Below are 25161 nucleotides of genomic sequence, written 5' to 3'. Positions count from 1 at the left end.
GGTGGAGGTTTGGGGGGAAGCTGGATGGGTTTGTTTGTGCCTTTTTCCTCTGCTGTTGCGTTGTTTTCTGGAAGCCTTTTGCATAAGACACACATCAATTGTTCAATTGCTCAAGAAGCCAAGTTGCTGCATTGCACAACTGTGCTGTGTGGTTGCACCTGGGGGGATGGGGGGGACCCTGAGCAGATGGGCAGTGGTGGGGAGCCCTGCTGTACTTGCACCATTCTCCAGGTTAAGATGTGATGGTGACCTGCTGTGCTCCCTCCTGAGGCTTTGCTGGGGCAGGCAATATCCCTCCTGCACAAGGAGGTTGCGCCCTTGCTCCATGCAGAGTTGTTTTCATTGGGTGCTCTTGGGCAACGGGATATTGACTCTGGTAGGAAATGGGGTAATGTCCCCCTTACCTTGTGCAATGGTTCCCAAAGCTTTTCCTTGGGGTTCTTGCTGTGCACGGAGCCCAGCTGTGCTGGAGGTGGGCACGGGGAATAGTCGGGGGGTACCCTCCAACCCCCTCCCCCCCATAGCCAAGCACCCAGCTCTCAGCCAGCTGTGTTCCCGCAAACGCAGCCCGGGGCAGCCCCGGGTTTTGCAACGCTCCGGGCAAAGCCCAGGAAAAAGGAGGGCACCGTCCCTCTCCGCTCCCTGCCCAGCCTTCACCCTGTGCGTGTCTCACTCTGCCCTTTGCTGCTCTGACTTCCCATCTATTGTGCCTCCATGTGCCACAGGAACCGGTCCTGAACTGTCTGGGTATCTGTTAATTATTACCCACTTCCCCTAATGACTCTGTGGTTACATCGAGCTCTTTGTAAAGTCATTTGTTAAACAACCTGGAAGGAGTCAGCCAACCCAAACAGCCGTTCAGGGACGCGCACCGCTAATTTAGCGCTTTTAATGAGAGATACAATCCCTTGATCACTTTTGAAACCATCTCTGGGAGTCGGGCAGCTGCTGGGGGTGCAGAGGGCAGCGCTGCGCTCCCCATTCGCTCCAGGGTCTGGTCGTGGAGGTGACGTCCCGGCTGTATGAGGATGTACAAAGCTCCCCATGGACAGCTTCGACCTGCAGTCAGCCTTTGTCTTCTTGCTGGAGCGATGCGTGCTTTCTGGATGGAGCTCCATCCCTTCCCCCCCTCTCCTGCTCACGGGGGTGCCCACGAGGAAGGACGCCCCATCCCACACCGCTCGGCAGCGCCGGTGTCTGGTGCCACCTAGTGAGAGCCGCTACTGGTGCTGTGCAGGGCTGCCCAGCCGCTGCCCTAATGGGGTTTTGCACTGCCGTGGGCTGTTGTCCCCACATCCCAGCTCAGGGTGTTACTGCGTGTTTCCTCAGGGAGCTGCTCCTATCAGCAGTGTGCGGCATTAGGATCCCACCTCCAGCTCAGCGACCCCCATCCTTGACCCCATGGGGGTCCACCTGGTGATGCTCATGAACCTTCCCAGAGGACACGCAAAGACCCTGCATTGGGAACTGAACCCTACAGCCCAGCAAGGAGGAGCAAGACATGTCCTACAAATCTCAAGGGTGTTTATTGTCAGGATAGAAATTTCCATATATAAAATAAGGGTTTAAAAATAGCACTACCCTGTTCTCACAATAAAATAGATTATATATATATACACACACACGTAGATATTTATAGGGAGAATTATTACCATTTTGCTACGTGATTAAAAAATAAACCCCAACCCAATAAAACAAGATAAGGATTGATTCTAGAAGAACTCTGCCAATACAGTGCTGAGGGGATCCTGCTGCCTGCTCTCCATTGGGCTGCTTCCCCTCGGGCTGGGGAGCACTCAGCCCACATGCAGTCCTGCTGCACAGGCTCATCCTGCCTGCAGCAGCTCTCTGGGTGCTGCCACTGCTGGATCTCCTCAAACAAAGCAGCACAGAGAGCAGTGCAGGGGCTGCTGCCCATCCCAGCTGCATCAGGAGCTGCATCACGATTCCTCTTCCAAACCCTGCACACCTTGTCCCAGACCAGCCAGGCTGGAGGGATGAGGCAACAGCGAAGGTTGAACCCGTTTGCTTTGCAGCAGGGCTTTTGCTCCAGCTCTTTTCCCTCCCTTGTTTTTTAAGATTATTATTTCTTTTAATACACTCCACATCCCCTCGGGATTTTGTGATACAAGAACAAGCAACGATGCTTTACATAATCTATCAATAACAATGCCACGTAGCTACTGTAGGTCCCCTCTGAGCCCTGTGACCTGCTGCGAGGATCACTTCTTGAGGGCAATCTGCTTCTCCAGGGCTTCCAGTCTGGTTGTCATCTGAGCAAGTGCGTGTGCTAAGAAAACTGCGAGCTGAGCAAAGAGTGAGAGCAAAGAGAACCTTACCTGCACCTGCCAGCTCCTCACCTCGGAGAACTCAGATGGGACTGAGCTCTCAGGATGGAATCCTTCCTTGCTGCTGGCCCCCATGCCTCCTCCAGCTTGGATTTGGATGCAGCCCCCCTCCCTCCCAGCCCCCCAGGTGAGCCCATCAGCACCCAAAGGATATTTCTCTCCGTCAGGCTCTGCAGGATGGCCACGGTGTTTGTCTGGAACTGCACCAGTGCCTCGCACTCACATGGGCTGCGGATCTCCATCTCCCCTCTGCCCTCCTCTGTGTTGGAGGGATTTGGGGATGCTCAGGGCATGCTCAGCAGGCCCTGCTCACACCCTCCCCAACACAAGCCTCTTATCCTTGCAGTCCTTTTGCATTAATCCCATCTGCAGCTTCCCTCCCTTCACTTTTTAGAACAGAGGGATGGGATCAGGGCAGGTTTACACCAGCCATCTCAGCTCAGGTCAGTGCCTCTGACTGCCCCTACCAGCATCATCCCGATGGATGTGCCATGGGCTGACAGGCTCTGTGGGCAGAGGCAGGCTGCTGGCTGGGACACCCACCTGGGCAGATGTTTAGCTTGAAGTTCTCCACGAGGTGGGTCATGGTGGTGAAGTCCGCTGAGTAGGAGAAGTGCTGCTCCACCGGCTCAGAGGCGATGGCCCTCAGTTCCTCTTCCACTGCCTTGCCAACACCCACAGCAAACATGACAATACCTGCAGGGCAAGGATGGATCCTCAGCACTGTGCCAGCTGCCCAGCACCAAGCAATCCCGAGCCTGGAGCAAACAAGACTGGACATTTCATACAAGGGGTTTCATCCAGGCAGAGACTGGGGCAGCCAAAACCCACTTCACAGGAGCCAACCACCCAAGGAACCGTCCTTGGATGCCTGAAACTCTGTGGGTTGGACTCCTCACCTGACTCTTTCGCTCTCTGTGCCCACTCTGAGATGTCATCCTGGGAGCGTCCGTCCGTGAAGACGAGCCCGATCCTGGGCACGTTGTGGGAGAGTGGCCTGGCCCCTTCCAGTTCAGAGAAGCTGTGCTCTACCATGTGCTTGAGGGCCAAGCCTGTCATGGTGCCTTTCTCCATGTACTCCATCCTCATCACCGCCGCCTTGATGTCCTCTGCACTGTGGTACTTGTTGAGGGGGAACTCGGTGCGGACGCGGCTGGAGTACTGCACCAGCCCCACACGTGTGCCATCAGGGGACACTTCCAGTAGATCCACAATGCGGTTCACAAACTGCTTCACCAGCTCAAAGTTCTGGGGCCGGACACTCTTGGAGCCATCAATCACCATCACCAGGTCAACGTGCCCAGCCCCACACTCTGCAGGGATACAGGATGTGAGAGGGGATGTGCAGGATCCCACATGGACTGGGGTGAGGCATGGAAGTGCCCCAGGGCAGAGTAGAGGAGAGGATCACCTCTCTCACCCTGCTGGCTGCACTCATTTCAATGCATCCCAGGGTACCATTGGCCTTCTTGGCCAGAAGGGCACATTGCTGGTTCACAGCCACCCTGTTGGCCACCAGGACTTCCAGGGCCTTCTCCTCACAGCTCCTTTGCAGCAGGTCCACCTCTAACCTGTACTGATGCATGCTGTTATTCCTCCCCACATGCAGGACCATACACTTGCTCTTGCTGCACCTCATCATGTTCCTGCCCACCCAACTCACCAACCTGCCCAGGTCCTGTTGAATGGCAGCACAGCCACCTGCAATGTCCTCAACCTTTCCCCCAAACCCTGCTGGCTCTGAGGACACAAGCCCTTGTCCATACCCACAGAGTCCCTCATGTTGGCCTAGTCTGGGGTAAGCCCTTGTGGGGTGAAGCCTGGTACTCACTGCTGCATGTCTTCCCATCAGCCTGGAGCTGCTGGCCCTCAGGACACACGCAATGGAATGAGTCCTCACTGCTCACACACTTGAACTCGCAGCCGTGATCCACCCCATTGCAGAGGTCAATGGCTGGGACACAAGGCATGGGGAGGTGGTTACCCCTATGCAGGTGGGTACACGGATATGGCAGCCCCCTCCTGCAGCCCTGTGCTGGACTCACCGCGGCAGGACTTGCCGTCGTGCTGCAGCATGAAGCCATCACGACAGCGGCAGCGGTGCCCAGCAGGGATGCTCACACAGTCATGCTGGCAGCTGTGGTTGCCGAAGCTGCAGTAATCGATCACTGGGGAGGGAAGGAATCAGAGAATCACAGAATCATTAAGGATGAAAGACCACTGAGATCAGCCAGCCCCTGTCTGACTGCTCTGGACCATGTCCCTCAGTGCCACAGTTCTCTTTTTATTGAAAACCTGTGCCAACACCTCACTGCTCTAAGAAATTTTTCCTAATATCCAACCTGACAGGAAGCCCAGCGAGGGACTGAGCAACCCTTCTGAGCGAGGAGCAAAGGAAGAATGAAGGGAAGGAGCAGGGAGGGAGAGGACCTTACTTGTGCAGCTCCTCTTGTCCTGGTTGAGGCGGTACCCAGCGCGACAGTGGCACGAGTATGTCCCGCGGGCGCTGATGCAGTGGTGCTCACAGCCATGTCTGCCATCAGCACACGCATCAATGGCTGCAGGGAAGCAGATGCTGTCACCCTTCTGTCTCGGTGCCCCGTAGGAGACAGGAAAGGAAAGCCCCAGTGTGCAGCTGACACCACCCTGCCCTCCCTGCACCAGGATCACCCGGCTGCTGCTGGCCTTGTTGGGCCTCTTCCTGCTCTTCCCTCCAAGAGACATGCAACTACCAGAGATGGAGCTAAAAAGGGTTATTACGGGAACAGGTCTTTCCATCCATGTTGAGCTGGTAGCCAGGGTGGCATTCACAGTAGAAGGAGCCGGGGGTGCTCACACAGCTGTGCTGGCATCCATGGTCCCTTTCCATGCACATGTCCACCCCTGGAAGGCAGAGAAGGCATCAGAGTGGCCCCCAAAGTGCTCTCTGCCTGCACTGACCCACAGAGAGACCCATAGGGCTGGCTGCCAGCACATGGACATGGGCACGGTCAGTTCAGCACTTCTTCCTAGCTCATATTGCCATCACTATTGCCATTACACCCCGGCTTGAGGCAGAGCTACCAGGTACAGGTGAAGACAAGACTGTGCCAGGGATGCTGCTGGATGAGGCTGCATGATGCCACCTTCCAGCCCGGCAAGGAACATGCACCAAGACCACCCCACAGCTGTGGCTCTCACCCACCGCACAGCTTGTCCTGGAACTGCTTCCCAAACTGCTGGATCAGCTCGAAGGACTCCACCAGGAAGACGTGCTCCTCCAGCGGCGGTGAGGCCATGGCCCGCAGTGAGTTCATGTCTGCCCTCTGGATGCCCACGGCGTAGATCTCAATGCCTGCATTCCGTGCATGGGCGGACACCTCAGAGACGCGGTCCTGGGGCCGTCCATCCGTCACGATGATGGCGATGCGGGGGATTTTCTTGTGGGGAGGGCGTGCTCCCTCCTGCACGGTGAAGGCCACGTTCATGGCGTACTGGATGGCCAAACCCGTCATGGTGCCCTGGGCCAGCGGCACGATGCTGTTGATGGCTCTCTCCATCTCTGCCCGCGTGAAGAAGGTCTTCAGGGAGAAGATGTTCTGCACCTGGCTGGAGTACTGGATCACCCCCACCCGTGTGGCATTGGGGCCCACGTCCAGGTTGCTGATGATGTCGATCATGAAGCGCCGCATGGTCTCGAACTCGAAGGGACGCACGCTGCGGGAGCTGTCGATCACAAAGACGATGTCCAGGGGACCCGTCCTGCACTTCAGGGCTGTGAAGGGCAAGGAGATGGTTTAGCATCATGGTTGTCAGCAAGAATCTGAGGCATTCCATTTGGGTGGCCTTAGGGATCCTTACAGGGGATGGAAAGGGCAGGTCTGGGCAGCCCAGCACCTTCCCACTGCCAAATAAACCTATGGTGGGTGCCTGGTAGAGTGGGACTGGAGACAACAGGAAAGGACACATGCTGTGACCCCATCCCTATGGGGAATGGCAGTGTCTCCTCTTCCCCAAGTGCTTCTGCTGCCCTGCTCCTGCAGAAACACCTCTGTCTGTCTGGATCTACCCTGGCAAGGCTTAGGCACAGGTTTAGGCAATGGCATTTCCACCTCTGCAGCAATTCTTCTGTTCCTCCTGCAGCTCCAGCCTCCCATGGCTTCTGGTTTTTACTGCACTTTGCCAGTTCCTGCCCTAACACAGAACTTTTCTCTTTTTTTTTAAGGATAAAGAATAAGACAGTGAAAAGCTCTGCTATAGGCACACACATTGGGAGCATCGAGCCAAAGAGCCTCTTTTGGATACATGGATGCAACTTCCAGTGCAAACCGGGAGTGTTTAGCAAGTGAAAAGCCAACGAACATATTTGGCTTGGCTAGTGAGTAGCTGAGCCTGGGAGAATTTGGCTGTAATGGTGAACAAACACTGCGCGTCCCATTGGGATGGTGCCCAGGGCTGTCAGCTCTGCTGCTCCCCCATGCCCAGAGGTCCCTGAGACATTCCCGGCTCCTCTCTCTCTGTGGTGCTGCTTTTGAAGCTGAAACCGATTTGGCCACCTCTGCCCAGGGAGGATGGAGGCAGCTGGCCCCAAATTTGCTTTGTCCCCCACCACGTCCCCCCTTCACACTGCAGGTGGGATCCTGCATTCTCCTGGGGATGCCCCAGACAGCACAGTGTTCCCCCAAGCTTCCCTCTGGTTGTGGTCTCACTGCCCTGACACAAACCCTCCTCTCTGCTCCAGGCAATCCCCAACCACAGCAGCTCACCTGCAGGCTTTGGTCTGGCTTCCAGTGTCGTCAGGACAAGTAGGAGGAGTGCAGCGAGCGGCAGGAGCTTCATCGTTGCTGTGGGAGCAGAGCTGGGCACTCGCTGCGGAAGGAAATGTGCTGTCAGTGCTCAGCCCTCAGGCTCACAGCTCCTGATGGCACTCAGTGGGTGCTTGGGCACTGCCAACAGACCCAGACAGTGGTGGTGGCTCTGCCAGCCCCGTCCCCAGGCTCACCGCGCAGGGACTCTTCAGCACAGCTACATTTCATTACAGCAGCGACAATCTGCCAAGTGAAAAGCTCTGATTTTCTGCTCTGGGTGGAGCTGGCCACCAGACAAGCCTTATTTTCACTTGCAAACCATGCGGCTGGGATGTTCCGCCAAGCGCTCACTGCGCAGCCAGGGGATGAAGGGAGCCCCGCGCTGGGAACAGACACCCTGAAATTAAATGCCAGCAGAGGCAAAAACCCACCCAGAGGTGTCTCAGAGCCATTGGAAAGGGTCATTTCCTCCAAAAAGCTCCATGAATGTACTCTGTAGATTGCTTTTGGGAAAGCGGAAAGCAAAAACCTCCATGTGCACAGGTGGTGACAGTGCCTGTGCAGATCTGTTTGCAGGGTCCTGGGTGAAGGATGGTGCATTTGAGGTGGGATAACTGAGGGATGGAGATTTTGACCAGCTATCTGAAACCTCCACTTGTGCTTGCCCCCCCCGCCTGCCCATTTCTTGCCTTGCCTTTTGGCTTAGGGTTAGTTGCCAGCCCAGGTCAGAGCCCACTGAAAGAAATGGCAAACACTGCCATAGGTGCAACGAGAGCAAAAGCATTGCTTGGGCACTGGTGGGATACTCTGGATCAGTGGGGGACCCAGGAGCCTCATTCCCAGCATGAAAGCCAATGGGAAACCCAATGGGAGCAGGGAATAGCACAGATACAGCCACTTCCCCCAGAGACAGGGAGCAGGCACTGGGGCTTTTTCAAAAAGCACCCTGGAAATTGGTTTTATCAGTAGTTATTGGCTGCTATTTGTTTAGCCCCGGGAGGTCTTGGTTGCAATTCATCACCAGGGTTTCCACTTAATTGCTGAGTGATTATGCACAGCCCTGAACCTGATGTGTTTGACAGCGGGGATGCTGATAACAGGTTGCACAGCTGTGTCCTAATGTGCTCTCTGCTGTTCACACCTGAAAAATGACATTGAAGAAGTCAGAAGGATAGAAAAGGGCTACAAGAGGATCCAGAATATCAGCGTTACCGTGCGAGACCTTTAACTTGGCTGAAATCTGTGCCCCACAGGCAGCACTCAGGTGAAGCCAAAGCTCCTCTGCTGGGTTTCACCATTTATCTAGCAAAATCCTTTTAGTGCAACACGTTTGTTTTTTGGGAGACAGCACTCCCCAACCACTATGTGTTTGGGGGACAGTTGTGCCATCTATAGCATTTCTGCAGATGGCTCTCCCTGCAATAGCAGGCTGGCACCCAGCCGTGACTCACAGCATCCAGAGCTCATCAAAGCCAGCGCAGAGGGAGGAATGAGCTCCTGGGCCAGGAATCAAGGAGGAGAAAACCAGTCCACAACCAAATCTATTTTTAACAGCATCTGAGTGTTGGATGAAGCCTTCATGCTCCCCGTGGCCAGAGGGGCTGTGGGAGCAGCATGGCACGATGGCACTGCCATGCACCCAGCAGCAACAGGGCGTTGTGTTCAGTGTTCAACCCTATGTTCAGTGCAGCGCCCATCAGCAAGGCCAACAGGAAGCAAAGAGGGAGGTGAGTGGGAAGCACACGGCTGGCAGACAGGTGCTGCAGGGCAAGGCAAACAGCACAGGGACCTTGAGATAACACTGGGCTATAAAGGAGGAAAGGCCTTGGGGGGTGAGGGGGAATGAGCACTGCCACAGTGTGACACCACAGAGCATTTCCTCGTTTTTCAAAGCAACACAAGGAGAAAGCCAGCCTGCCGCTCTTCCTTGCAGAAGGAGATGGGGTGACAAAGGGATGAGCTGTGTGTAAAGGCTGGCGATGAGCCCAGCCTCCCCTCGGCCCCCCTCCTGCTGTGGGACAAGGAGAATCAAGGATGGACCCCCAGAGGCAGGCAGGTAAGGCAGCCCCAGGGTGCTCCCCCCACCCCCCCCCGCCACCTCTGTGCTGTTCTCCTGCCAAGTGCTGAGCCTCGGGGAAAAAAACAGCCTCCTCGGGTTTCAGCCTGGCCTCCTTGGCAGCACTCTGCTGGCCGCAGGTTCACAGAAATGCTCAGAATATTCCCCTTCTGATTCATCCGTGCAGGTCGGACCTGGGCGCATCCTGCCTTGGGCAAGGCAGGGAGCAGAGATCTGTGTCCTCCTGGCTCTGGGATTGGGGCTTTCTCAGATGGTTTGCAGGGGAGATGAAGTTAGTGGAAAAAGTGGGGGTGAATGGCTCAGGAAAAGGCAGCACCTCATAACCTGGGGCAAATCCTGTCCATGGGAGACTCCACAGTTCTGGGTCTTAGCAGGGTCTGAGGCACAAATCACGTTTCAGATGAGCAGAATGGCAGTGGTACACGGCACTGATACTGTGTGAGCTGCCAGAAAGCAGCACCTATTTCTGTGCTGGGAACTTCAGATGATGGCAGAGCTGCACTGGATGCAATATCTCCACTGCTTGTGGGACTCTTTGTGTACTCTGCTTCATTGCATGCCCAATGACAGAGATCCAATGAGGCAGCTTTGTAGGGCATAACTCAACTCCTGTCTGTGTGTGCAGTAGAAAAGCTAAGTCACAGCTTGAACCTGTGATGGAGCACCTGGTGGGAAGGCAGGGCCAACCCAGGGGAACTCAGGTGTATGCAATACACCTGAATGACCAGAAGGGCTGGAGCCAGGATCCACCCCTCCCCACATCTCATTTAAGGGCTGGCAGTGAAGGTGAGGGTATCTTGCTGGAGATCCCTGTGTATCTGAGGCCTTCCAAGGGTAAGCAGATCTTTTTTTCTTTCCTTTGTTTCTGTGTTTATGGCTGCCTCATTTGATTATAACCTTGCTTGCTGCAACCTAGGACTTTGCTTCTGTGTTGCTGTGCTTTCTGTTGTGTTATGTGCTGTTTGATCCACAAAATGTGGAAGAGGCCCTAAAATGTGCTTGGGACATCACTACAAAGCCAGGAGGAGCTGGAGGATGCAGCCAAAGATAGCCAAATGTATCTGTCTTTATCAGAGCCGTTCTCTGGGTTCATGACCTAAAGAACTGCCCAAAGAGTGCAGATGGGACAGGGAAAGCAAAGGGAAGCATGCACTGCCCCAGACACAAAGGGTAAGGAAGCAATGAGAGCTTGCATCAACCTGGAGACACCTCCTGACATCAGTCAGGTTGCACTGTGCAAACTCTGCTGACCCTTGGCATGTTGTGTGTATGTTTGCAAGGCCCTCACGCAGTGTGGATGGCTGAGGCCCAGGCTGGCTCTGGAGCTGCACCCATGCTGTGCTGGAGGGCTGCCTGAAGGTTGGTTTCTCTTCCTTGCTGGAAGGAAGCCTGATTTCAAAGCAGAATTCTGTTTCCCATCTCCCTTCTTTGAAACACCTGTGGTTTGGTTTGGTTTTTGTTTGTTTGGTTTTCTTAGAGCATAGCACAGCAATTCCCTCATATCCCAGCAGGGGAAACTGAGGCACAAAGGCAAATCAAAGCCAGCTTTGTTGCTCCCTGTGTGCCACAGACCAACCAGGTGCAGCCTGAAGGATGCTGGGTTCCACACCTGCCCCCAGCTTGTGGCTGCCCATGCCATGAATTATTGACCAGCATCCCCTGGGGACCATTCTGTGCAATGACCTTGCACTCAGCCCCAGCACCTCACACACCCTCCATTGGTGCTGCAAAGCCCTCAAGGGAGGAGAGCTCTGCAGTGCTCAGAGCATGGAAGCATCAGCATGTCAAGACCAGAGAAACAGCATGAATTTCTAGTCTGAAAACAGGAGAGGATAAAATACTTTTCCCTCTCTATAAGGACTGGCATGTCCTTGGTTCTTCCCAAACACACGTGTGGGAGAACAAGAGCAGGCTCTTTCCAGGACCTCGTAGCACTCTCTGGTTACAGTGCTGTGGCAGCTCCTCTGGGCCAAGTGCCACCTGGAAGGACACGTTGCTTGAAAGACAAGGCTGTACTCAGACAGCACATCATGGCTTCAACCCCAGCAGGAGTTCAGTAACAGGAAAGCCTTGCTGGATGCTGGACAGACTTCCCTGAGAAGGTCAGTTCCCATTCTACAAGGCACGTAGCAGTTGGCAGCTTCCCCATCAGCTTGTATGTACCTGCAGATTAAACGTGGCCTCACAAAGCATGTGTTAAAGATCTGGCCAAGAGGACAACACCAGGTGGTCACCCAGCCCTGCTTCTGCCCACTGGTTTGAGCAAATCTGGATGGACCTCAGAGTGCTTTTAGGTGTTAATGAAGAATGGTCACTGGGGAAACGTCCACCTTGCAGATTCTCTTTCAAAATCAAGTGCTCATCTGCTAACAAGTCCCTGAGGGCAGCTGGACTGAGCTTCAGGCTTTGGAGAAGAGGAGGTCAGGGCCTTCCAGAAGCTGAGACAGCAGCCCATAGTTCAAATCCTTGTTCTGAGAGGAAGGTGTTAGAGTGCATTTTTTTCCCCAGAAATATGCATGTTCAACCACAAAGGGAAAAGAAGTGTCCTGGAGCAGCTCAGGGGCTGGTGTGGAGTTTGTGCTGAGCCTCTGAAGCAACAAAACCAACATCTTTAAGCAATGAAGGCGGATAGTTCCTAGGAGGGTTTGCACCTCTCATATCTGCAGGAACCCCTATCCCCAGCTGACCTCTGCGAGCTCCCAGAGCACAGACAACCACTGCTATTTCAGCCCCACAATCACAGATCCGCTGCCTGACCTCCTTCTCTAAATCTTTATATCAGATTTCTCGCTCTGGAGACGTGACTCAATGTGTTGGCATAAGGCAATATGCCAGAACGCTACTCATGTGCCTCTCCCCTTTATCCTACCCATCCTGCTATAGCGTTTAATTGAAATAGCAGAAAATGAGCAGTGCTTGGCTGCTGTAGAAAAGCAGGCAGAGACTGTGCAGCCCTCCTCAAGACAGAAAAGCAATGTGGTTGAAATCTTTGTCTAGATACCTTTGGGATTGCCAACATGAAAAGTAGTGTGGGAAAACCCTTCCATATAACTTCACAGCCACCAGCCCCATGGACTTGTCCCAGCTCTCTGCTGGAGCAGCTGTCCCATCAGGGTGGTGATGTACAGAGAGCAAAGGGAAGGCACAGACTCCAGCAGAGCAGCTAACTCAGCTGAGCACAGACCTGCTCCTACTCATTCCTGCTGTTGGCCACAGATTCCTCTGGGTCTGCAGGATGTAGATCAGGATCCTGGTACTGTGGGGTGGCAATCAGCTGGTGAAGCAGCACTCAGCCCAGAGATGGGAAGGCTCAGTGCTTGGAGAGGAACTGAGGCACTGCTGCCACCTCTCTGCAGGGGACCACAGCAGATCCCTATAGAGCTGCACACCAAGGGGAGCAGGTATGTATTGGATTCATGCTGGCAATCAAGGGCTTGCAAAGCAAGAAGTCAAATCGTTGCATTCAGCCTGTTTAGGAGAGGGAATAGAAACCCAACTGCTAGCAATGTTACTCAATACCTAAAGCTGCATCTGTGCTGCAAATACTGACAGAGGGGCAATGCTTGAACCAGTGGAGCCCTTATGGCAGCAGGGGCTGTGCCTCGGTGATCAATTTGTTTCTGTTTGGGCCCAAGGTGGGGAAACATGAAGGCAGGAGGTACCGACCAGCCACAGGAGCCGCTCAGCCTGCAGCGCGGCTGGAGGAGCCCTTGGGACGCGTGGCACAAAGGGGACTCTTTCTGCAGCTGGTTTTTATACATTTCTTTATGAGTGCCACTCAATCATTTTTGTTGTGATTTCTCAGGTTTATTCAGTGCTGGGAGGGCTTGTCTATAGCTCTTGTGTGCTTATTGCTGCCTCTCCCTGCGTTTCAGCCCCATTCATCCAGCACTTGTAAATGGTATTTTATGAGCGCTGAGTTCTGAACGAGGCACGCTGCTCAGAAAGCAGACAAAGGGGCCCCTATTGGAAACTTTTAAAATGCTCAAACAAAGGCTTCTCTTGAAAACCTTTAACCCCTAATGCCAACCTCGAGGGAAAAACTGTGCTGTGATTGCTCAGAGCACACACACACCTCCTGTGGCTGCACACTGCCTACATCAGGCAGCCGTTCTGGCGGCGTCTTCTGGTGGCTACCATCGCTAACAGTATTAAACCCCAAGCTCAACTTGAGCTAATCCCACAACATTTAGTTAATGCTTTAAGAGGAGGAAAAAAAAGAGTTAGAGCTCCCACAGAAATGAACAACAGCTTTGTCCTGGATGTAGCAGAGCTCTGCCTGCTTTGATGGAAAGTGCCATTTTACTACAAACCCAGCGGACTCTCACGCCTTCCAGATGGGAATTTGTCTTTCAGACGAGGCCGGATTTATCCCAGGAGTTAACTCTGCTCTTTGCATTGCCAAGTCCTAGTGGCAAATAGCAGGGCTGAGATCTGAGAGCAGATTTCTCCCCACACAGAGGCTTTCTGCCTGGATCGGATGCCAATCTAATGATATTCCCTAAACAGATGGCAAGAATCTGCTTGTGGAATACGCTTTCTACTCGTTACCAAGAGCCTCCAAGCTGGCTGCCTGCAACTGATGGCTCCTGTTCTCAGGAAAACAACAGATAAGGAAGATTGTTGTTGTTGCTATCAAGAGATACTACAAAGAGTCCCACAGGGAGGACCTCAGAGTAATTCTGTATGCAATCTGGGCTTGACGGAGGCAAAAATCCTGCGGGCTTACGTAGAAGAAGCAGAGCTGTGAATGGGCTCCTGTCTTGGAGCTCGCTCCCCCCTCCACCAGTCCCACAAGAGGTGGTGGATTCCTTTCAAGTGGCAGAGCCCTGCTTCCTTCCTTTCACCCACACCATCTCCTGCCTGCAGGGCAATCCAGGAGCTCTGCACCCCTCATCCTGCAGCAGAACAAGGGGAAAGCCCCCAACAGAGCACATGCCATCACACTGCATTACCTGCTCGGATGGCTGCATGTCAGTGCAGAATAATCTGCTTTTTCCAAACAAGTTTTCTCATGTAATTGCTTGTAGCAAATATGCCCAAAGCTATTCCCCCCCCCAACCCCCTGTGAAACAGTTGGAGTTATAAGGCAAAGGTGGGTGATTGCTTGTGCGAACATATTTATGGGTCCACACAAGCACACTCAGGGTATGCACAAACCCAGCTTCCCATGCAGAAATGGGGCAGAACTAAATTCAGCCCCATTTTTAAGCTTATCTTTTGGCAGTATTTCGTTGCCCAGGTGTACAAGAGCTTACTACTCTCTGTTAAAAGAGATCCTCGTTTGTATAAGCAAGAATCTGCCCAAAAGCTGGGCAGGGGTGAGCAGAGCAGGCAGAGGGTGAGCTGCGCTGCCCTGACAGCAGGGCAGGGCTTCCAGCAGCACCCACTCCCCAGCGCCATGTGCTCAGGTGTGTCAACGACCACTGACTGCATCGAAGCAGGGGAGAAGCACACGGAGAGCTCAGGGATCTTGATTTGGGGATAACCCCGTGCCAAGGTGCTATCGTCTCCCCGTTCCCCCTTTGCTTTCTGCTCGTTCCAAGGGGGCACGCGGCACCCCAGCCCTCCACCCCGATCCAACCACCCCTTCCCGCAGCTCGGGGCTCAGCTCGGGGCTCAGCTCGGGGCTCACCCTCTCCCCTTTCCCTCCCGTAGGTGCGGATGCAGCGGAGCCCTTCACTCACCCGTACCGGCCGCGGAGCCGCTCCCCGCCGCGCTGCTGGCTCAGGTACGTGCGGGACGCTGCGGGGCTGCGCGGTGCTGGGCGCTACGGAGCGGCATTTAACGGGGCGGGGGGAGGCGGAGCGGCTCGGCTCTGCTCGGCACGGCCCGGCGCAGCGCGGGAGGGGCTGAAGGACCCCCCCCGGCCGAGGAACGTGGGCAAGAGGGAGGTGGGCGCAGGTGGAAGTGTATCGCCAAGGGTGGGTGGGCGCAGGGCTGCGTGGAAGCGATTGCCGCAGGGAGAGGATTTCTGGGTTCTTTCTGGGTTGGGTGTTGATTTTTTTTCTTCCCTTCTCTGCTTTGCGTTTCCCGTCAACTTCAAGAAAACCGCCTAAGCACCCCGTGTCAGTCCTTCCCTTTGAACACCATTGAGTGGGGAGAATGGGGAGCTCTCTAGCTGGGGCTGCAGAGCCTTTGGTCCAGCTCCCAGCGGCATCAAGTGATGTGCTGCGCTGTAGCAGTGGAGAGCATCACCCTCAGGCACCTGGGAACAGAGCATCCCAGCCCCTCATCTTGACACTGATGTTACATAGCAGTGGTGGGAGCCACCTTTAGAGCTGAGCAGCGATGGGCTTTGGTGCTTGAACAGCAGTTCCCTCCCTCTTTGTGCTAACAGAAACCAGAGATAGGGGACCCCGCTGTATCACCCGCGTTATCGGAGTGCTCCGGCAGCCGAGCCAAGGCTGTGTTACCAAAAGGGGCAGCGGTGGGGCAGGCGGGGACCACCCCTGCTGGGCTCCAGTCCCCCACAGAGCTCACCCGCCCTGCTGTGCTGTTTGCTGCTGGCGTGGTCCATAAATCCCCCAAGCCCAGAAAAGGCTGAATTTCACTTGTATGTGCAGCGCTGAAAATATAGGATTTATAAATACCCGTGCATATACAAGGGCTTGTGGGTTGGGCTGCTCTGGATTAAAGGAGGTATTGAAAAATGAGGGAAGCCAGAAACTGCAGGCTTCTCATTTCAGTGAATTCTAATGGCTTTTCCTTTTGCATAAACATCTCGTTGAGCCCATACCCAGGAGCCCAGCAGGCATTTTCTCCCCTGCTCTGTACAAAATATAGCCCAGATCTCCAAAATGGATGTGCTTTATGAGGACATTTGGTTTCTCAAACCACAGGAAAGAACAACGGCACTCTGTGGCGAGCTGCGGGGCAGCTGTGCTCTGAGCAAAGCATGCAACAGCTCCTGGGTAGGGGGAGCAAGAACTTCAATCTGATTGCTTGAATTCAGAGTAACTGCATTTGAAGGTGGTGTTAAAGTTATTGTATAGACAGCACTTGAAGACCCAAACAAGAGCTGGTGGGGTGGTGTTCCAGTCCTCCGAGCTGGGTGCTTTTGTTCTCAGTGGAACCAAAGAAACTGCACCTATTCCTGTGGTCCATCCAAACCCAAAGTGAGGGCAAGGCCAGGCTGTGCAGAGCGAGGAGCAGGCTCACAAAGCAGCCCAGGGAAGGTCGTGGCCTGCAGAGCTGAGGAGTGCCCCGCTCTGCTTCCACATAATACCCAACTTTGTGCACTGGATTCCCAGCTGAGAGCTCAGGCTCTGAAAAGAAGGCTTTGAGTGCAAGCAGTGCTGCTAACACGACACTGAACTAACACTGCACTACAATCAAAGCATTTTAATAATTTAATATAATAAATGTCAGAGGGAGTGAATGATTCCCTGTAAGAGGCTGTAGGTGCCAGAAGGAGCTGTGCAAGTAGCTACACCCATTAGCAATGGCCCTTTGACTTGCTGAGGGTAAATGTAAACCAGATGATGGATGCTGGGTGGTCGTCTCCCTGGTCAGAATGGCGAGGAGTGCATCACTGAGACAGCATAGCCCCATAAGTCAGGAGGTGATGGCTGCAGAGAATGGACAAAGTAAAGAAAAAATGGTAGAAAAAAGGGTAGCTCTTCCTGCTGCTAGACACCAAACTGTGGTCTGCTTACCTGCCTTTGGCATGCAGCTGCCAGCTTGAAGCAGAAGGAAGGTAATTAGTGCAGATGGAGCTGTAATAGGTGCTGTGCAGTCACCCAGCTCTGTGCCTCTGTGTTACACGGGATGGGAGGGAGTGGTGGTACCCACACAAGCCTGGCCCTGCCCCAAGCTGCTGCTGCAGGAAGCTCTGCACAGCAGGATTTGCTTCTGGCTGTGCTGTCAGCACACGTCTTAATTCACATTTTTTGGCCAATATGCTGCCAAACACTCCCTGTCATTGCCTCACTTCGGTGTGAGTCTGTTCCATACCCTGCCAACGGGCAAAGCCACAGGCAAAGCTCAGCCTGAGGGCTCTGGAGCAGTATCTCCCTGCCCTGTGCAAGGCTATGGGGCAGCAAACCAGCCTGGGCCCAAGCTGTGCTCACTCCACAGCCATGCAGAAGGCAGTGAGCAGCCCTGGGTGCGCTGTGCTCAGCAGAACCTCTGTCTCATAGGTCCAACCCATACCAAGCCGACCTGCTGCGGGATGGCGTGCGGAGGTACCTGCAGCTGCCAGCAGAGCAGACGGTGCTCATACTGCATGCTAAAGTTGCCCAGAAGTCGTATGGCAATGAGAAAAGGTAGGAGATATCTCCCCCTTCCCAAAGCAGATACGCAGAGCTCAGCCTTGTGAGGGCCCTTTCACCAAACCTGGTGTGGCAATGATGTAGAATTATAGATTAAATGTGTCCCCTTGCTGCCCATTCATGATCTTTTAGCACCCAAAGCTGTTGTTTCACCCTCAGGGCTGAACAATGGGACACATCCTCACCAACCTGGAGCTGCTGCTCCTCCTGGGCTTCTTCCTCCCAGCAAGGTCAGGAAGATGGGTAAAATGGGAGAAAAGCCACTCAGGTCTTACCCTCTGAGTGTGAAACTGCAAAGAGGAAAGGCTGCTGCTTTAAGGTCATGCTGGGACTTTTCTATCAATGGCCATGGTCTCCCAGAAGCTATTTTTGAAAACCCTCCCCACACTGCAAGAGCACCTTGAGGTTCTGGCTTGAATCTCCAAAATTGCTGCTCCTGTGACGTCAGCTGTGGCAATGGAGTATAATTAATCGTCCATTAGTCCTTGTGATATAAATAATCCCCCCCCTTATTAGCTCTACCTTTAAGGCTGAGCTGCCCCCAGGTTAAAGATGAAAGGTGCTGGGCTGGTTTCCTTCATGTCCTCGTGGCCCAGAGCTGGGGGAGGTCTGTTTAAACAAACCAGAACCCCAGCACTTTAGGGCTCCAAAATATCACCTCCCTGTGCTGCTGGCATTTCACCTAGTATCAATAGAGAATGAATTTGCACCATTCACACGAGTGCAATGACAGTGGAAACCCAAATAAAACACAGGAAAATAGGTCTCCAAAATGCCGGGTATAGATTTATTTGCATTGGTCTCCAAATCTGGCTGTGAATGCAAACTCTGTTCCCAAGCTGCTGAAACTCCACATTCCAGGCAGGCAGAGCACAAAGCAAAGCCTCTGTAGGGTTGGGCTGGGAGGGGGTTGTGGGACCCCCACCATCTCCTGCTGCCCAGTCCCTGCCCTGTGCCCACCAGCAGCACCAAGCCAGCTCTGGGATAGCTTTGAGGTACTTATCTCTGCCAAGAGCCTTCTCTGGGTGCAATAACACTGCTCTCTGGTCTCTGCAGGTTTTTTTGCCCCCCACCTTGTGTTTACCTGGGTGGGTCAGGATGGAAGTTAAAGCAGGAGCAGCTAACAGGTATGTGCTGGGGGGCAGACCCCTTCCTTCCCTTCCCTCCTTCCCTTCCCTCCTTCCCTTCCCTCCTTCCCTTCCCTCCTTCCCTTCCCTCCTTCCCTTCCCTCCTTCCCTTCCCTCCTTCCCTTCCCTCCTTCCCTTCCCTCCTTCCCTTCCCTCCTTCCCTTCCCTCCTTCCCTTCCCTCCTTCCCTTCCCTCCTTCCCTTCCCTCCTTCCCTTCCCTCCTTCCCTTCCCTCCTTCCCTTCCCTCCTTCCCTTCCCTCCTTCCCTTCCCTCCTTCCCTTCCCTCCTTCCCTTCCCTCCTTCCCTTCCCTCCTTCCCTTCCCTCCTTCCCTTCCCTCCTTCCCTTCCCTCCTTCCCTTCCCTCCTTCCCTTCCCTCCTTCCCTTCCCTCCTTCCCTTCCCTCCTTCCCTTCCCTCCTTCCCTTCCCTCCTTCCCTTCCCTCCTTCCCTTCCCTCCTTCCCTTCCCTCCTTCCCTTCCCTCCTTCCCTTCCCTCCTTCCCTTCCCTCCTTCCCTTCCCTCCTTCCCTTCCCTCCTTCCCTTCCCTCCTTCCCTTCCCTCCTTCCCTTCCCTCCTTCCCTTCCCTCCTTTGTCCCAGCCAGGGACATGGGAGAGGCAGGGCTCCGTGTGTGGGGCTACATGGGGCTGGACACCATGGGCAGCAGCCTGATTGAGACACAGAAGCTCAGCTTTGAGGAGCAGCCGGATGCAAAGGTACAGTGCTTGCTGCCCACTCCCCTTCTTGCAGCACAGCCCCCCCCAGCACCATTCCCGCACATACTGCACAAAGAAAGCCCGGTCCTTCTGTAGGTAAACAGCAAAAGAAAACACCAACTGATCCTAAAGTTCAAGAGCTTGAGACGAGATCGAGCATCTTTTGATAAGGGGGAAAAAGAAAAGTGTTGTCTGGGGTCCCCAAAGAGCACAGGGTCTGAGCTGAGCCAGAAACATTACAAAAAGGGCCTTTGTTTGAAGGGCTGGAGCTGCTGCTAGAGCGTGGCCTATCAGCCATCCAGCCTGGGTTTAGAAACCCAAACCTGGGGCAATCCCTCATGTGATGTGGGATAAATCACACATGAACATGAATTTCCATGAGGAATTCTCTGCCCCCAGTGTAAATAAAGCCACTGCTGATCCCCAGCTCTTCGCTGCACCTGTAATAACATCTCTGGTCATTTCCCCCTGTAAATGAACCCAGGGCTCTTTCAAAGGGCACCATTATGTCCTGGCAGCACGCCGTGCCCAGGCTGCTGGTGAGGAGGGTGAGGAAGGCTGGAGGGACCATGTCTGTGCCTGCTGCCCCCAGCCCATGTCCAGCAACTGCCCCTTCTGCCCTCTGCAGGGGTTTGGCTGTGCCAAGGCTCTGTACATCTCAGATGCGGATAAGCGCAAGCATTTCCGCCTGGTCCTGAAGCTCTTCTTCAGCAATGGGCAGGAGATCGGCACCTTCCACAGCAAGCTGATCAAGGTCATCTCCAAGCCCTCGCAGAAGAAGCAGTCACTGAAGAATACAGATTGTGAGTATGGGGTTGGCTCTGCTAGGGGGAAAGCAGGCATGGGGCTGGGTGGGGTTTGTTGGGGTGGGATAGGATGGGATGAGGTGGGGTGGCATAGCATGGCATGGTGTGACAGGGAGCAGATGAGATGGGGTGGAGTGCAGTGAGATGGGGTGAGTTAAGACACTGAGGTGCTCACAGCTTGGCTCCAAAGTGGTCAGGGCAAATTCAACGCCCATGGGTACTCTCAAAAGAGAATGCACTTGGGCAGAGGTGATGTCTGCTTCCAAAGGGTTGACCTACCATGTACAGTGCCATGAGGCCATAAAGGGAACAGCAGCTGGGAAGTGCTTGTTCCTATAGTGCTGGTCACAGCAGGACCCAGGACTTGTCCTGTCCAGCTGCACCAAGATCAGCAGGGCTGTGGTTCCAGCCTTAACACAGCCACCTTCCACACAGTGTGCATCTCCTCGGGCTCCAAGGTGTCCCTCTTCAACCGCCTGCGCTCACAGACTGTCAGCACCCGCTACCTGTCTGTGGAGGGAGGAGCCTTCATCGCCAGTGCCAGGCAGTGGGCAGCCTTCACCCTCCACCTGGGTAAGGAGCTGTTGCCAGGGCTGCCTCCCTCCAGCCTGGGCTCTCCCACCTTATGAAGCTGGTTCCTGGGGGCTGAAGGACTGGGAGTTACCTGGAGGTCGCTGCTTGTGATGGTGACTCTGCCTCTCTCCTTCCTGTAAAGCTGATGAGCGCTGCACCCAAAGTGAGTTCCCCCTGCGGGAGGGGTACATCCGCTATGGCTCTGTGGTCCAGCTCATCTGCACGGCCACCGGCATCACACTGCCACCCCTGGTAAGGCTCCGTCCCCATGGGGCTGAGCAAAGGGCACTCCTAGGGATGCTGCTGCTCTGCTGTTCCCCTGAGCTTAGGGCCTCACAGAGAGCAATGTGAGCACTGTCCCTTTGCTTTCTCTTCCTCTACAAGGGCCCAGAGTGCTCTGTGTCCGTGGGGACACAGGTGGGGACAGAGCACTCCCCAGCCCCATGCTGACCATCTGCTTTGTTGCAGATCATTCGGAAGGTGAGCAAGCAGTACGCTATGCTGGATGTGGACGAGCCCATCTCCCAGCTCCACAAGTGTGCCTTCCAGTTCCAGGGCAGTGACCGCATGTACCTGTGTCTGTCCACAGAGAAAGTCATCCAGTTCCAGGTACAGGGGGATGAAACACCTCTAGGTGCTCCGCATCCTCACTCCTGAGCTCTTCTGTTTTGCTCCTTGCCAAAGTTTTTGCAAAGATCTCCACTGGGGACTTACTGGGCCCAAATACCACCTGTCATGGCACTGGTTGCCCACTGTCCCCACCATGATGTGTTCAGAGCTGTGATGTTCTCTGCAGGCATCGCCCTGTCCAAAGGAGGCCAACCGGGAGCTGCTGAATGACGGCTCCTGCTGGACCATCATTGGCACTGAGACGGTGGAGTACAGCTTCAGTGAGAGCCTGGCCTGTGCCCGTGAGCCCGTCAGCCCTGTGCCGCTCATCACAGCCCTGCAGGTAGGCATGGTTCTGGTTTGGGATGGGTGCGGGTTCACCTGCTCTATTGCTGAGCTCTGGCACCTCTGCTCAGCTTCTGGTTTGAGACACATGGAGGGGATGCAGAGCTGTGCTCACCGTGGCTCTGCCCCATGCAGCTCAGTGGCGGAGGGGATGTGGCCATGCTGGAGGTTCAGGGAGAGCATTTCCATGCTCACCTCAAGGTCTGGTTTGCTGATGTGGAAGCAGAGACGATGTACAGGTGAGGTGACGGGAACGGTTCTGGGTTTGGGCACAGCCTGGGGAAATCGGGCTGGTGACCAGTGGGCAGAGAGGAGCAGAACCATGGGACAAGAGGGGAGGGTGGTCCTTGGCCCCATCTCCATCACCAAGACCCCTTCAGGTAAACTCTTTATTTTACTCTCCTGCTCCCAGGAGCCCCAAATCCCTGATGTGTGTCGTCCCTGACGTCTCTGCCTTTGGCAGTGACTGGAGGTGGCTGCGATACCCCATCACTGTCCCACTCCTGCTGGTCAGGGATGATGGTCTCATCTACTCCAGCTCTTTCACCTTCACCTACACCCCAGAGCAGAGCTTCCTTCTAGGGCAGCAGCTCCCTGCCGATGTCCCACAGGACTCAGACATGCTGCTCAACAGCATCCACCAGGAGTTCACCAGGACCAACTTCCACCTCTTCATGCAGAGCTAGTGAGCTGAGCCAGCAGCATTCATTGCCAGCAGCCCTGGGGACAGCAGTGTCCCTGTGCCATGCCCAAGGGTCCCCTGTACACCTGTTGTGTCCTGACCCACTGTCTCTTGTGGCAGCAGCAATCTCACACTAATAAATCACACTGCATGGACTCTTTACCAATTCAATGCTGCTTTACTGGCCCTTGAGCTTTAGCTCCTGTGCTGGCACTGACCACCGCATCTCCGCCAGTCCCTTGTCCATATAACTAAAGGCCACGAGGCACAGGCAGAGCTGTGAGCCCCTTCCAAACAGCGAGAAGAAAATCACAGCTTGGCTCTCTCCGCGGTCTGGGAGGAGAGCGGCTGCCGCCCCCTAGCGAGTCGCAGCCAGGCTGGGTGCGCTCCTGGCTGCCCCCATTCTCTTCCCCATTTCCCCCCCCCCCAACCATAGCTATGGATGGGGCCGTAGGTCTGTGCTGTGTCCAGAAAACCTCTGCTGACTTACTGATCCTTTACTGACAGAGCCACAAATAACCCAGCAGGGTGGCAGGAGGCAGAGCTGAATCAGGGCCAAAAGCAGCATCCCTCAGCTCTGCTTAAGCACTGCAAAACAGGCTGCCCAGAGCCCACTGTGCTCCTGTGCCTGCAGCTCTGAGCTGGGAGCAAAGATGTCAGCGTGGGCTGTGTGTCAAAATAATAATAACAATAAGAAGAATTTTCTCCACTTTGATGTTTGAACACAGTACAATGCAAATGTGCTCACAGAGAGGTGCCTTGCCCTGGGAGCTGGGCTGGGGCCAGAGGTTTCTGAGCCTCACCACAGTGTCACTGCCTGTCCCAGCACAGCATCTCCAGTGCTATGGATGGAGCATAAGAGGCTTTAATGAACAATCTCCAGCTTACAGCAATGTCACCAACGCACAAAAAGCAGGCTTGGTGCTGGGGCAGGGAGAGATTTGCTCTGTGCTTTCTGCAGTGAGAGATTTGCTCTGTGCTTTCTGCAGTGAGGATGGACAGAGTCCACAGGAGCCAGCACTGTCACCAACGTGGTCCCCCATCCCCTCGCATCCCACTGAGAGCAGGCACAGGGTGCACATGCAGGCAGCCCCAGGGCTGTGCTGGGGGGAGCAGTCAGCTCTGAAGGACTCTTTGTTCCCCAGTGTAATTATACCTGAGCAGGGAATGGGAACGTGCTGAAAACTCCTTGCCGGGCGTTGCTGCAGGGAGCCGCGGTGTTCAGCCCAACACTGGCCCCATTGTTCACTCCATGCTCTGTAGAGCTGCTCGGCCCACCTCGGCCCCTTGCTTCCCTGCCTTTCCACCAAGTAATCAGGCAGTGATTAAAAACCAGCCTTTTCCCCTCTGCAATGTCAGTATGGGGCCAGTTGCCCTGAAACTTCCTCCTGGGAGAGAGATGGCACAGGGCTGCACTGGGGGACAGCAGAAATCTGTGGGGTATAGAGAGCCCTGACACCCCCAGCCCTCACACCAGCTCTGCTCTGGCTTTGTGCTGAAGCTGTGCCTCTTCCCAAGGTTGCTGTATAAACCCAGAGCTCACAGCCCCAGCTGAAAGCTCATGGGGAGGAGTGGGACTTTGGTGCACGTTTGACACAGATGGATTTGGAAGATGAACCAGAAACAAGCCTGCGGGGGGCTCAAAGCTTTAGTTAGACTTGGGGGAAGGTGGGGGAGAGAGAAGAGAGAACCCTGCGGGGTGCGCGCAGTGCCGGGAGGGGGCAGCAGCCACAAAGCGGAGCCGGGCCCCGGAGAGCCCCGGGGAGGGGTAACGGGGGCCACCGGGCCCGGCTAAGAGCATCCCGAAGAGCCCAGCCCCAAGTACCCCATAGAGAACAACGGCTGCAGCAGAGGGCAAAGAGAGAGCAAAAGGGGGTTGGGAGGTTCTGGTGTAAGAGCTGCACAAGGGGGAAATGAGACCCAATGACAGGCAGGGTCGGAGCTGGGGAAGAGGTGGGGGGATTTCCTGCAAAGCATCAGCAAAGGGCAGCGAGGAGCAGAGCCTGCGGGTTCCGCACTCTGCAGAGACCGTGCAGAGCACTGCACAAACACAGCACAAGGGATTCCTGCAACTGAAATGAAGCCCTGGGGAAAGGAAGAGACAAAACAAATGCTGTCTTGAGGAGCAAGGCCAAGAGCCCATCCCAGCTGTTGGAGGCATGAGAACATAGAGGATGCAGGCAAACATCACCACGTCTGGACAAACAGCAGCTCCCAGGAGCAGATGGCAGCCTGGCCCAGCCCAGCCACACCTGAAGTCCTGGACACAGAGCAGGCAGCAGCACAGAGCCAACGTGTGTCTGTAGCCCTAAGAGAGCACACACTGCTCCCAGCTGCCCAGAGCAGGAGTTCCTAGTAGGGAGAGAGCAATTAGATTTCCTCAAGGGCAATAATCCATTGAAATCCTGCACATCATTGGAGATCAGCACTCATCTCAGCAATGAGAGCCAGCCCAATCCCTCAGGAGCACCAAAGTGCCAGGGCAGAGGGGCTGGAGAAGCCACAGCCTCCTCCAGAGCTTACCAAAGAGCTGCTCTGGGTTGAGCTGGCACAGAGGATGCACGCTCCCACCTGGAGGCCATACAGGATCCACACTGCTTGACTGAAGAACTCAGCACCAGTGTGCTCCAGCAGCCCAGCCCTGCTGCTCCTACAGGGGCAGCTCACAGGGCAGCAGGGATGGGGACAGTGACAAAGCCCCACTGAGCTGCAGGACTCTGCCACACCACTCCCAGCACATCTCTCCCTTTGGTAAACCAAGGAGTTACACACAAAAGCTCTGTTATCCAGTTCCCAACAGTAATCCCAGATCAGAAACAGTC

The 25161-nt window shown here is 54.8% G+C and overlaps 2 protein-coding genes across 8 annotated transcripts; one reads left to right on the top strand and one right to left on the bottom strand.

Annotated features, from left to right (window-relative positions):
- Positions 1–1507: 1507 nt before the first annotated feature.
- MATN4 (matrilin 4) lies at positions 1508–14971 on the bottom strand. 3 transcript variants are annotated; one of them, XM_032448602.2, is made up of 11 exons: positions 14900–14971; positions 7094–7196; positions 5533–6102; positions 5109–5231; positions 4784–4906; positions 4394–4516; positions 4180–4302; positions 3248–3661; positions 2892–3044; positions 2503–2607; positions 1508–2281 (listed from the first exon to the last, which is right to left on the bottom strand). In XM_032448602.2, exons 2-11 carry the CDS (start codon positions 7164–7166, stop codon positions 2223–2225), a joined length of 1866 nt encoding a protein of 621 aa, XP_032304493.2. In that variant the 5' UTR covers positions 7167–7196; positions 14900–14971; the 3' UTR covers positions 1508–2222. The 3 variants fall into 3 exon arrangements, with proteins under 3 accessions (XP_032304493.2, XP_085376386.1, XP_085376387.1); XM_085520260.1 differs by lacking the exon at positions 14900–14971 and adding an exon at positions 7330–7370; XM_085520261.1 differs by lacking the exon at positions 4784–4906.
- Positions 8966–22505, top strand: RBPJL (recombination signal binding protein for immunoglobulin kappa J region like). Of its 5 annotated transcripts, none has more exons than XM_015881692.3 (12): positions 8966–9191; positions 14871–14943; positions 17354–17479; positions 18542–18612; positions 19209–19324; positions 19953–20127; positions 20566–20703; positions 20846–20955; positions 21172–21312; positions 21500–21655; positions 21793–21896; positions 22070–22505. In XM_015881692.3, exons 1-12 carry the CDS (start codon positions 9170–9172, stop codon positions 22341–22343), a joined length of 1506 nt encoding a protein of 501 aa, XP_015737178.2. In that variant the 5' UTR covers positions 8966–9169; the 3' UTR covers positions 22344–22505. The 5 variants fall into 5 exon arrangements, with proteins under 5 accessions (XP_015737178.2, XP_085376390.1, XP_085376391.1 ...); XM_085520264.1 differs by lacking the exon at positions 8966–9191 and adding an exon at positions 9421–10046; XM_085520263.1 differs by lacking the exons at positions 8966–9191; positions 14871–14943 and having other exon boundaries at positions 17403–17479; positions 18542–19324.
- Positions 22506–25161: the final 2656 nt, after the last annotated feature.

The sequence above is a fragment of the Coturnix japonica genome, chromosome 19, assembly GCF_054131305.1.
Source record: "Coturnix japonica strain WE chromosome 19, WE-NBRP24, whole genome shotgun sequence".
Taxonomy (NCBI): Eukaryota; Metazoa; Chordata; class Aves; order Galliformes; family Phasianidae; genus Coturnix; species Coturnix japonica.
The sequence above is the reverse complement of the archived record's forward strand: the minus strand, read 5'-3'. Positions and strand labels throughout refer to the sequence as shown.

What these genes read in the sequence shown, in the direction of transcription:
- RBPJL (XM_085520263.1), top strand. Translation starts at nt 18,584, where the DNA reads ATGGAAGTTAAAGCAGGAGCAGCTAACAGGTATGTGCTGGGGGGCAGA. An exon ending in GTCACTGAAGAATACAGATT is followed by an intron (nt 20,128 to 20,565) that starts GTGAGTATGGGG and finishes CCTTCCACACAG; the next exon opens with TGTGCATCTCCTCGGGCTCC. An exon ending in GAAGCAGAGACGATGTACAG is followed by an intron (nt 21,897 to 22,069) that starts GTGAGGTGACGG and finishes TCCTGCTCCCAG; the next exon opens with GAGCCCCAAATCCCTGATGT.
- MATN4 (XM_032448602.2), bottom strand. Translation starts at nt 7,166, where the DNA reads ATGAAGCTCCTGCCGCTCGCTGCACTCCTCCTACTTGTCCTGACGACA. An exon ending in CGACGGCAAGTCCTGCCGCG is followed by an intron (nt 4,303 to 4,393) that starts GTGAGTCCAGCA and finishes CTTGTGTCCCAG; the next exon opens with CCATTGACCTCTGCAATGGG. An exon ending in GCAGAGCCTGACGGAGAGAA is followed by an intron (nt 2,282 to 2,502) that starts ATATCCTTTGGG and finishes TAGCACACGCAC; the next exon opens with TTGCTCAGATGACAACCAGA.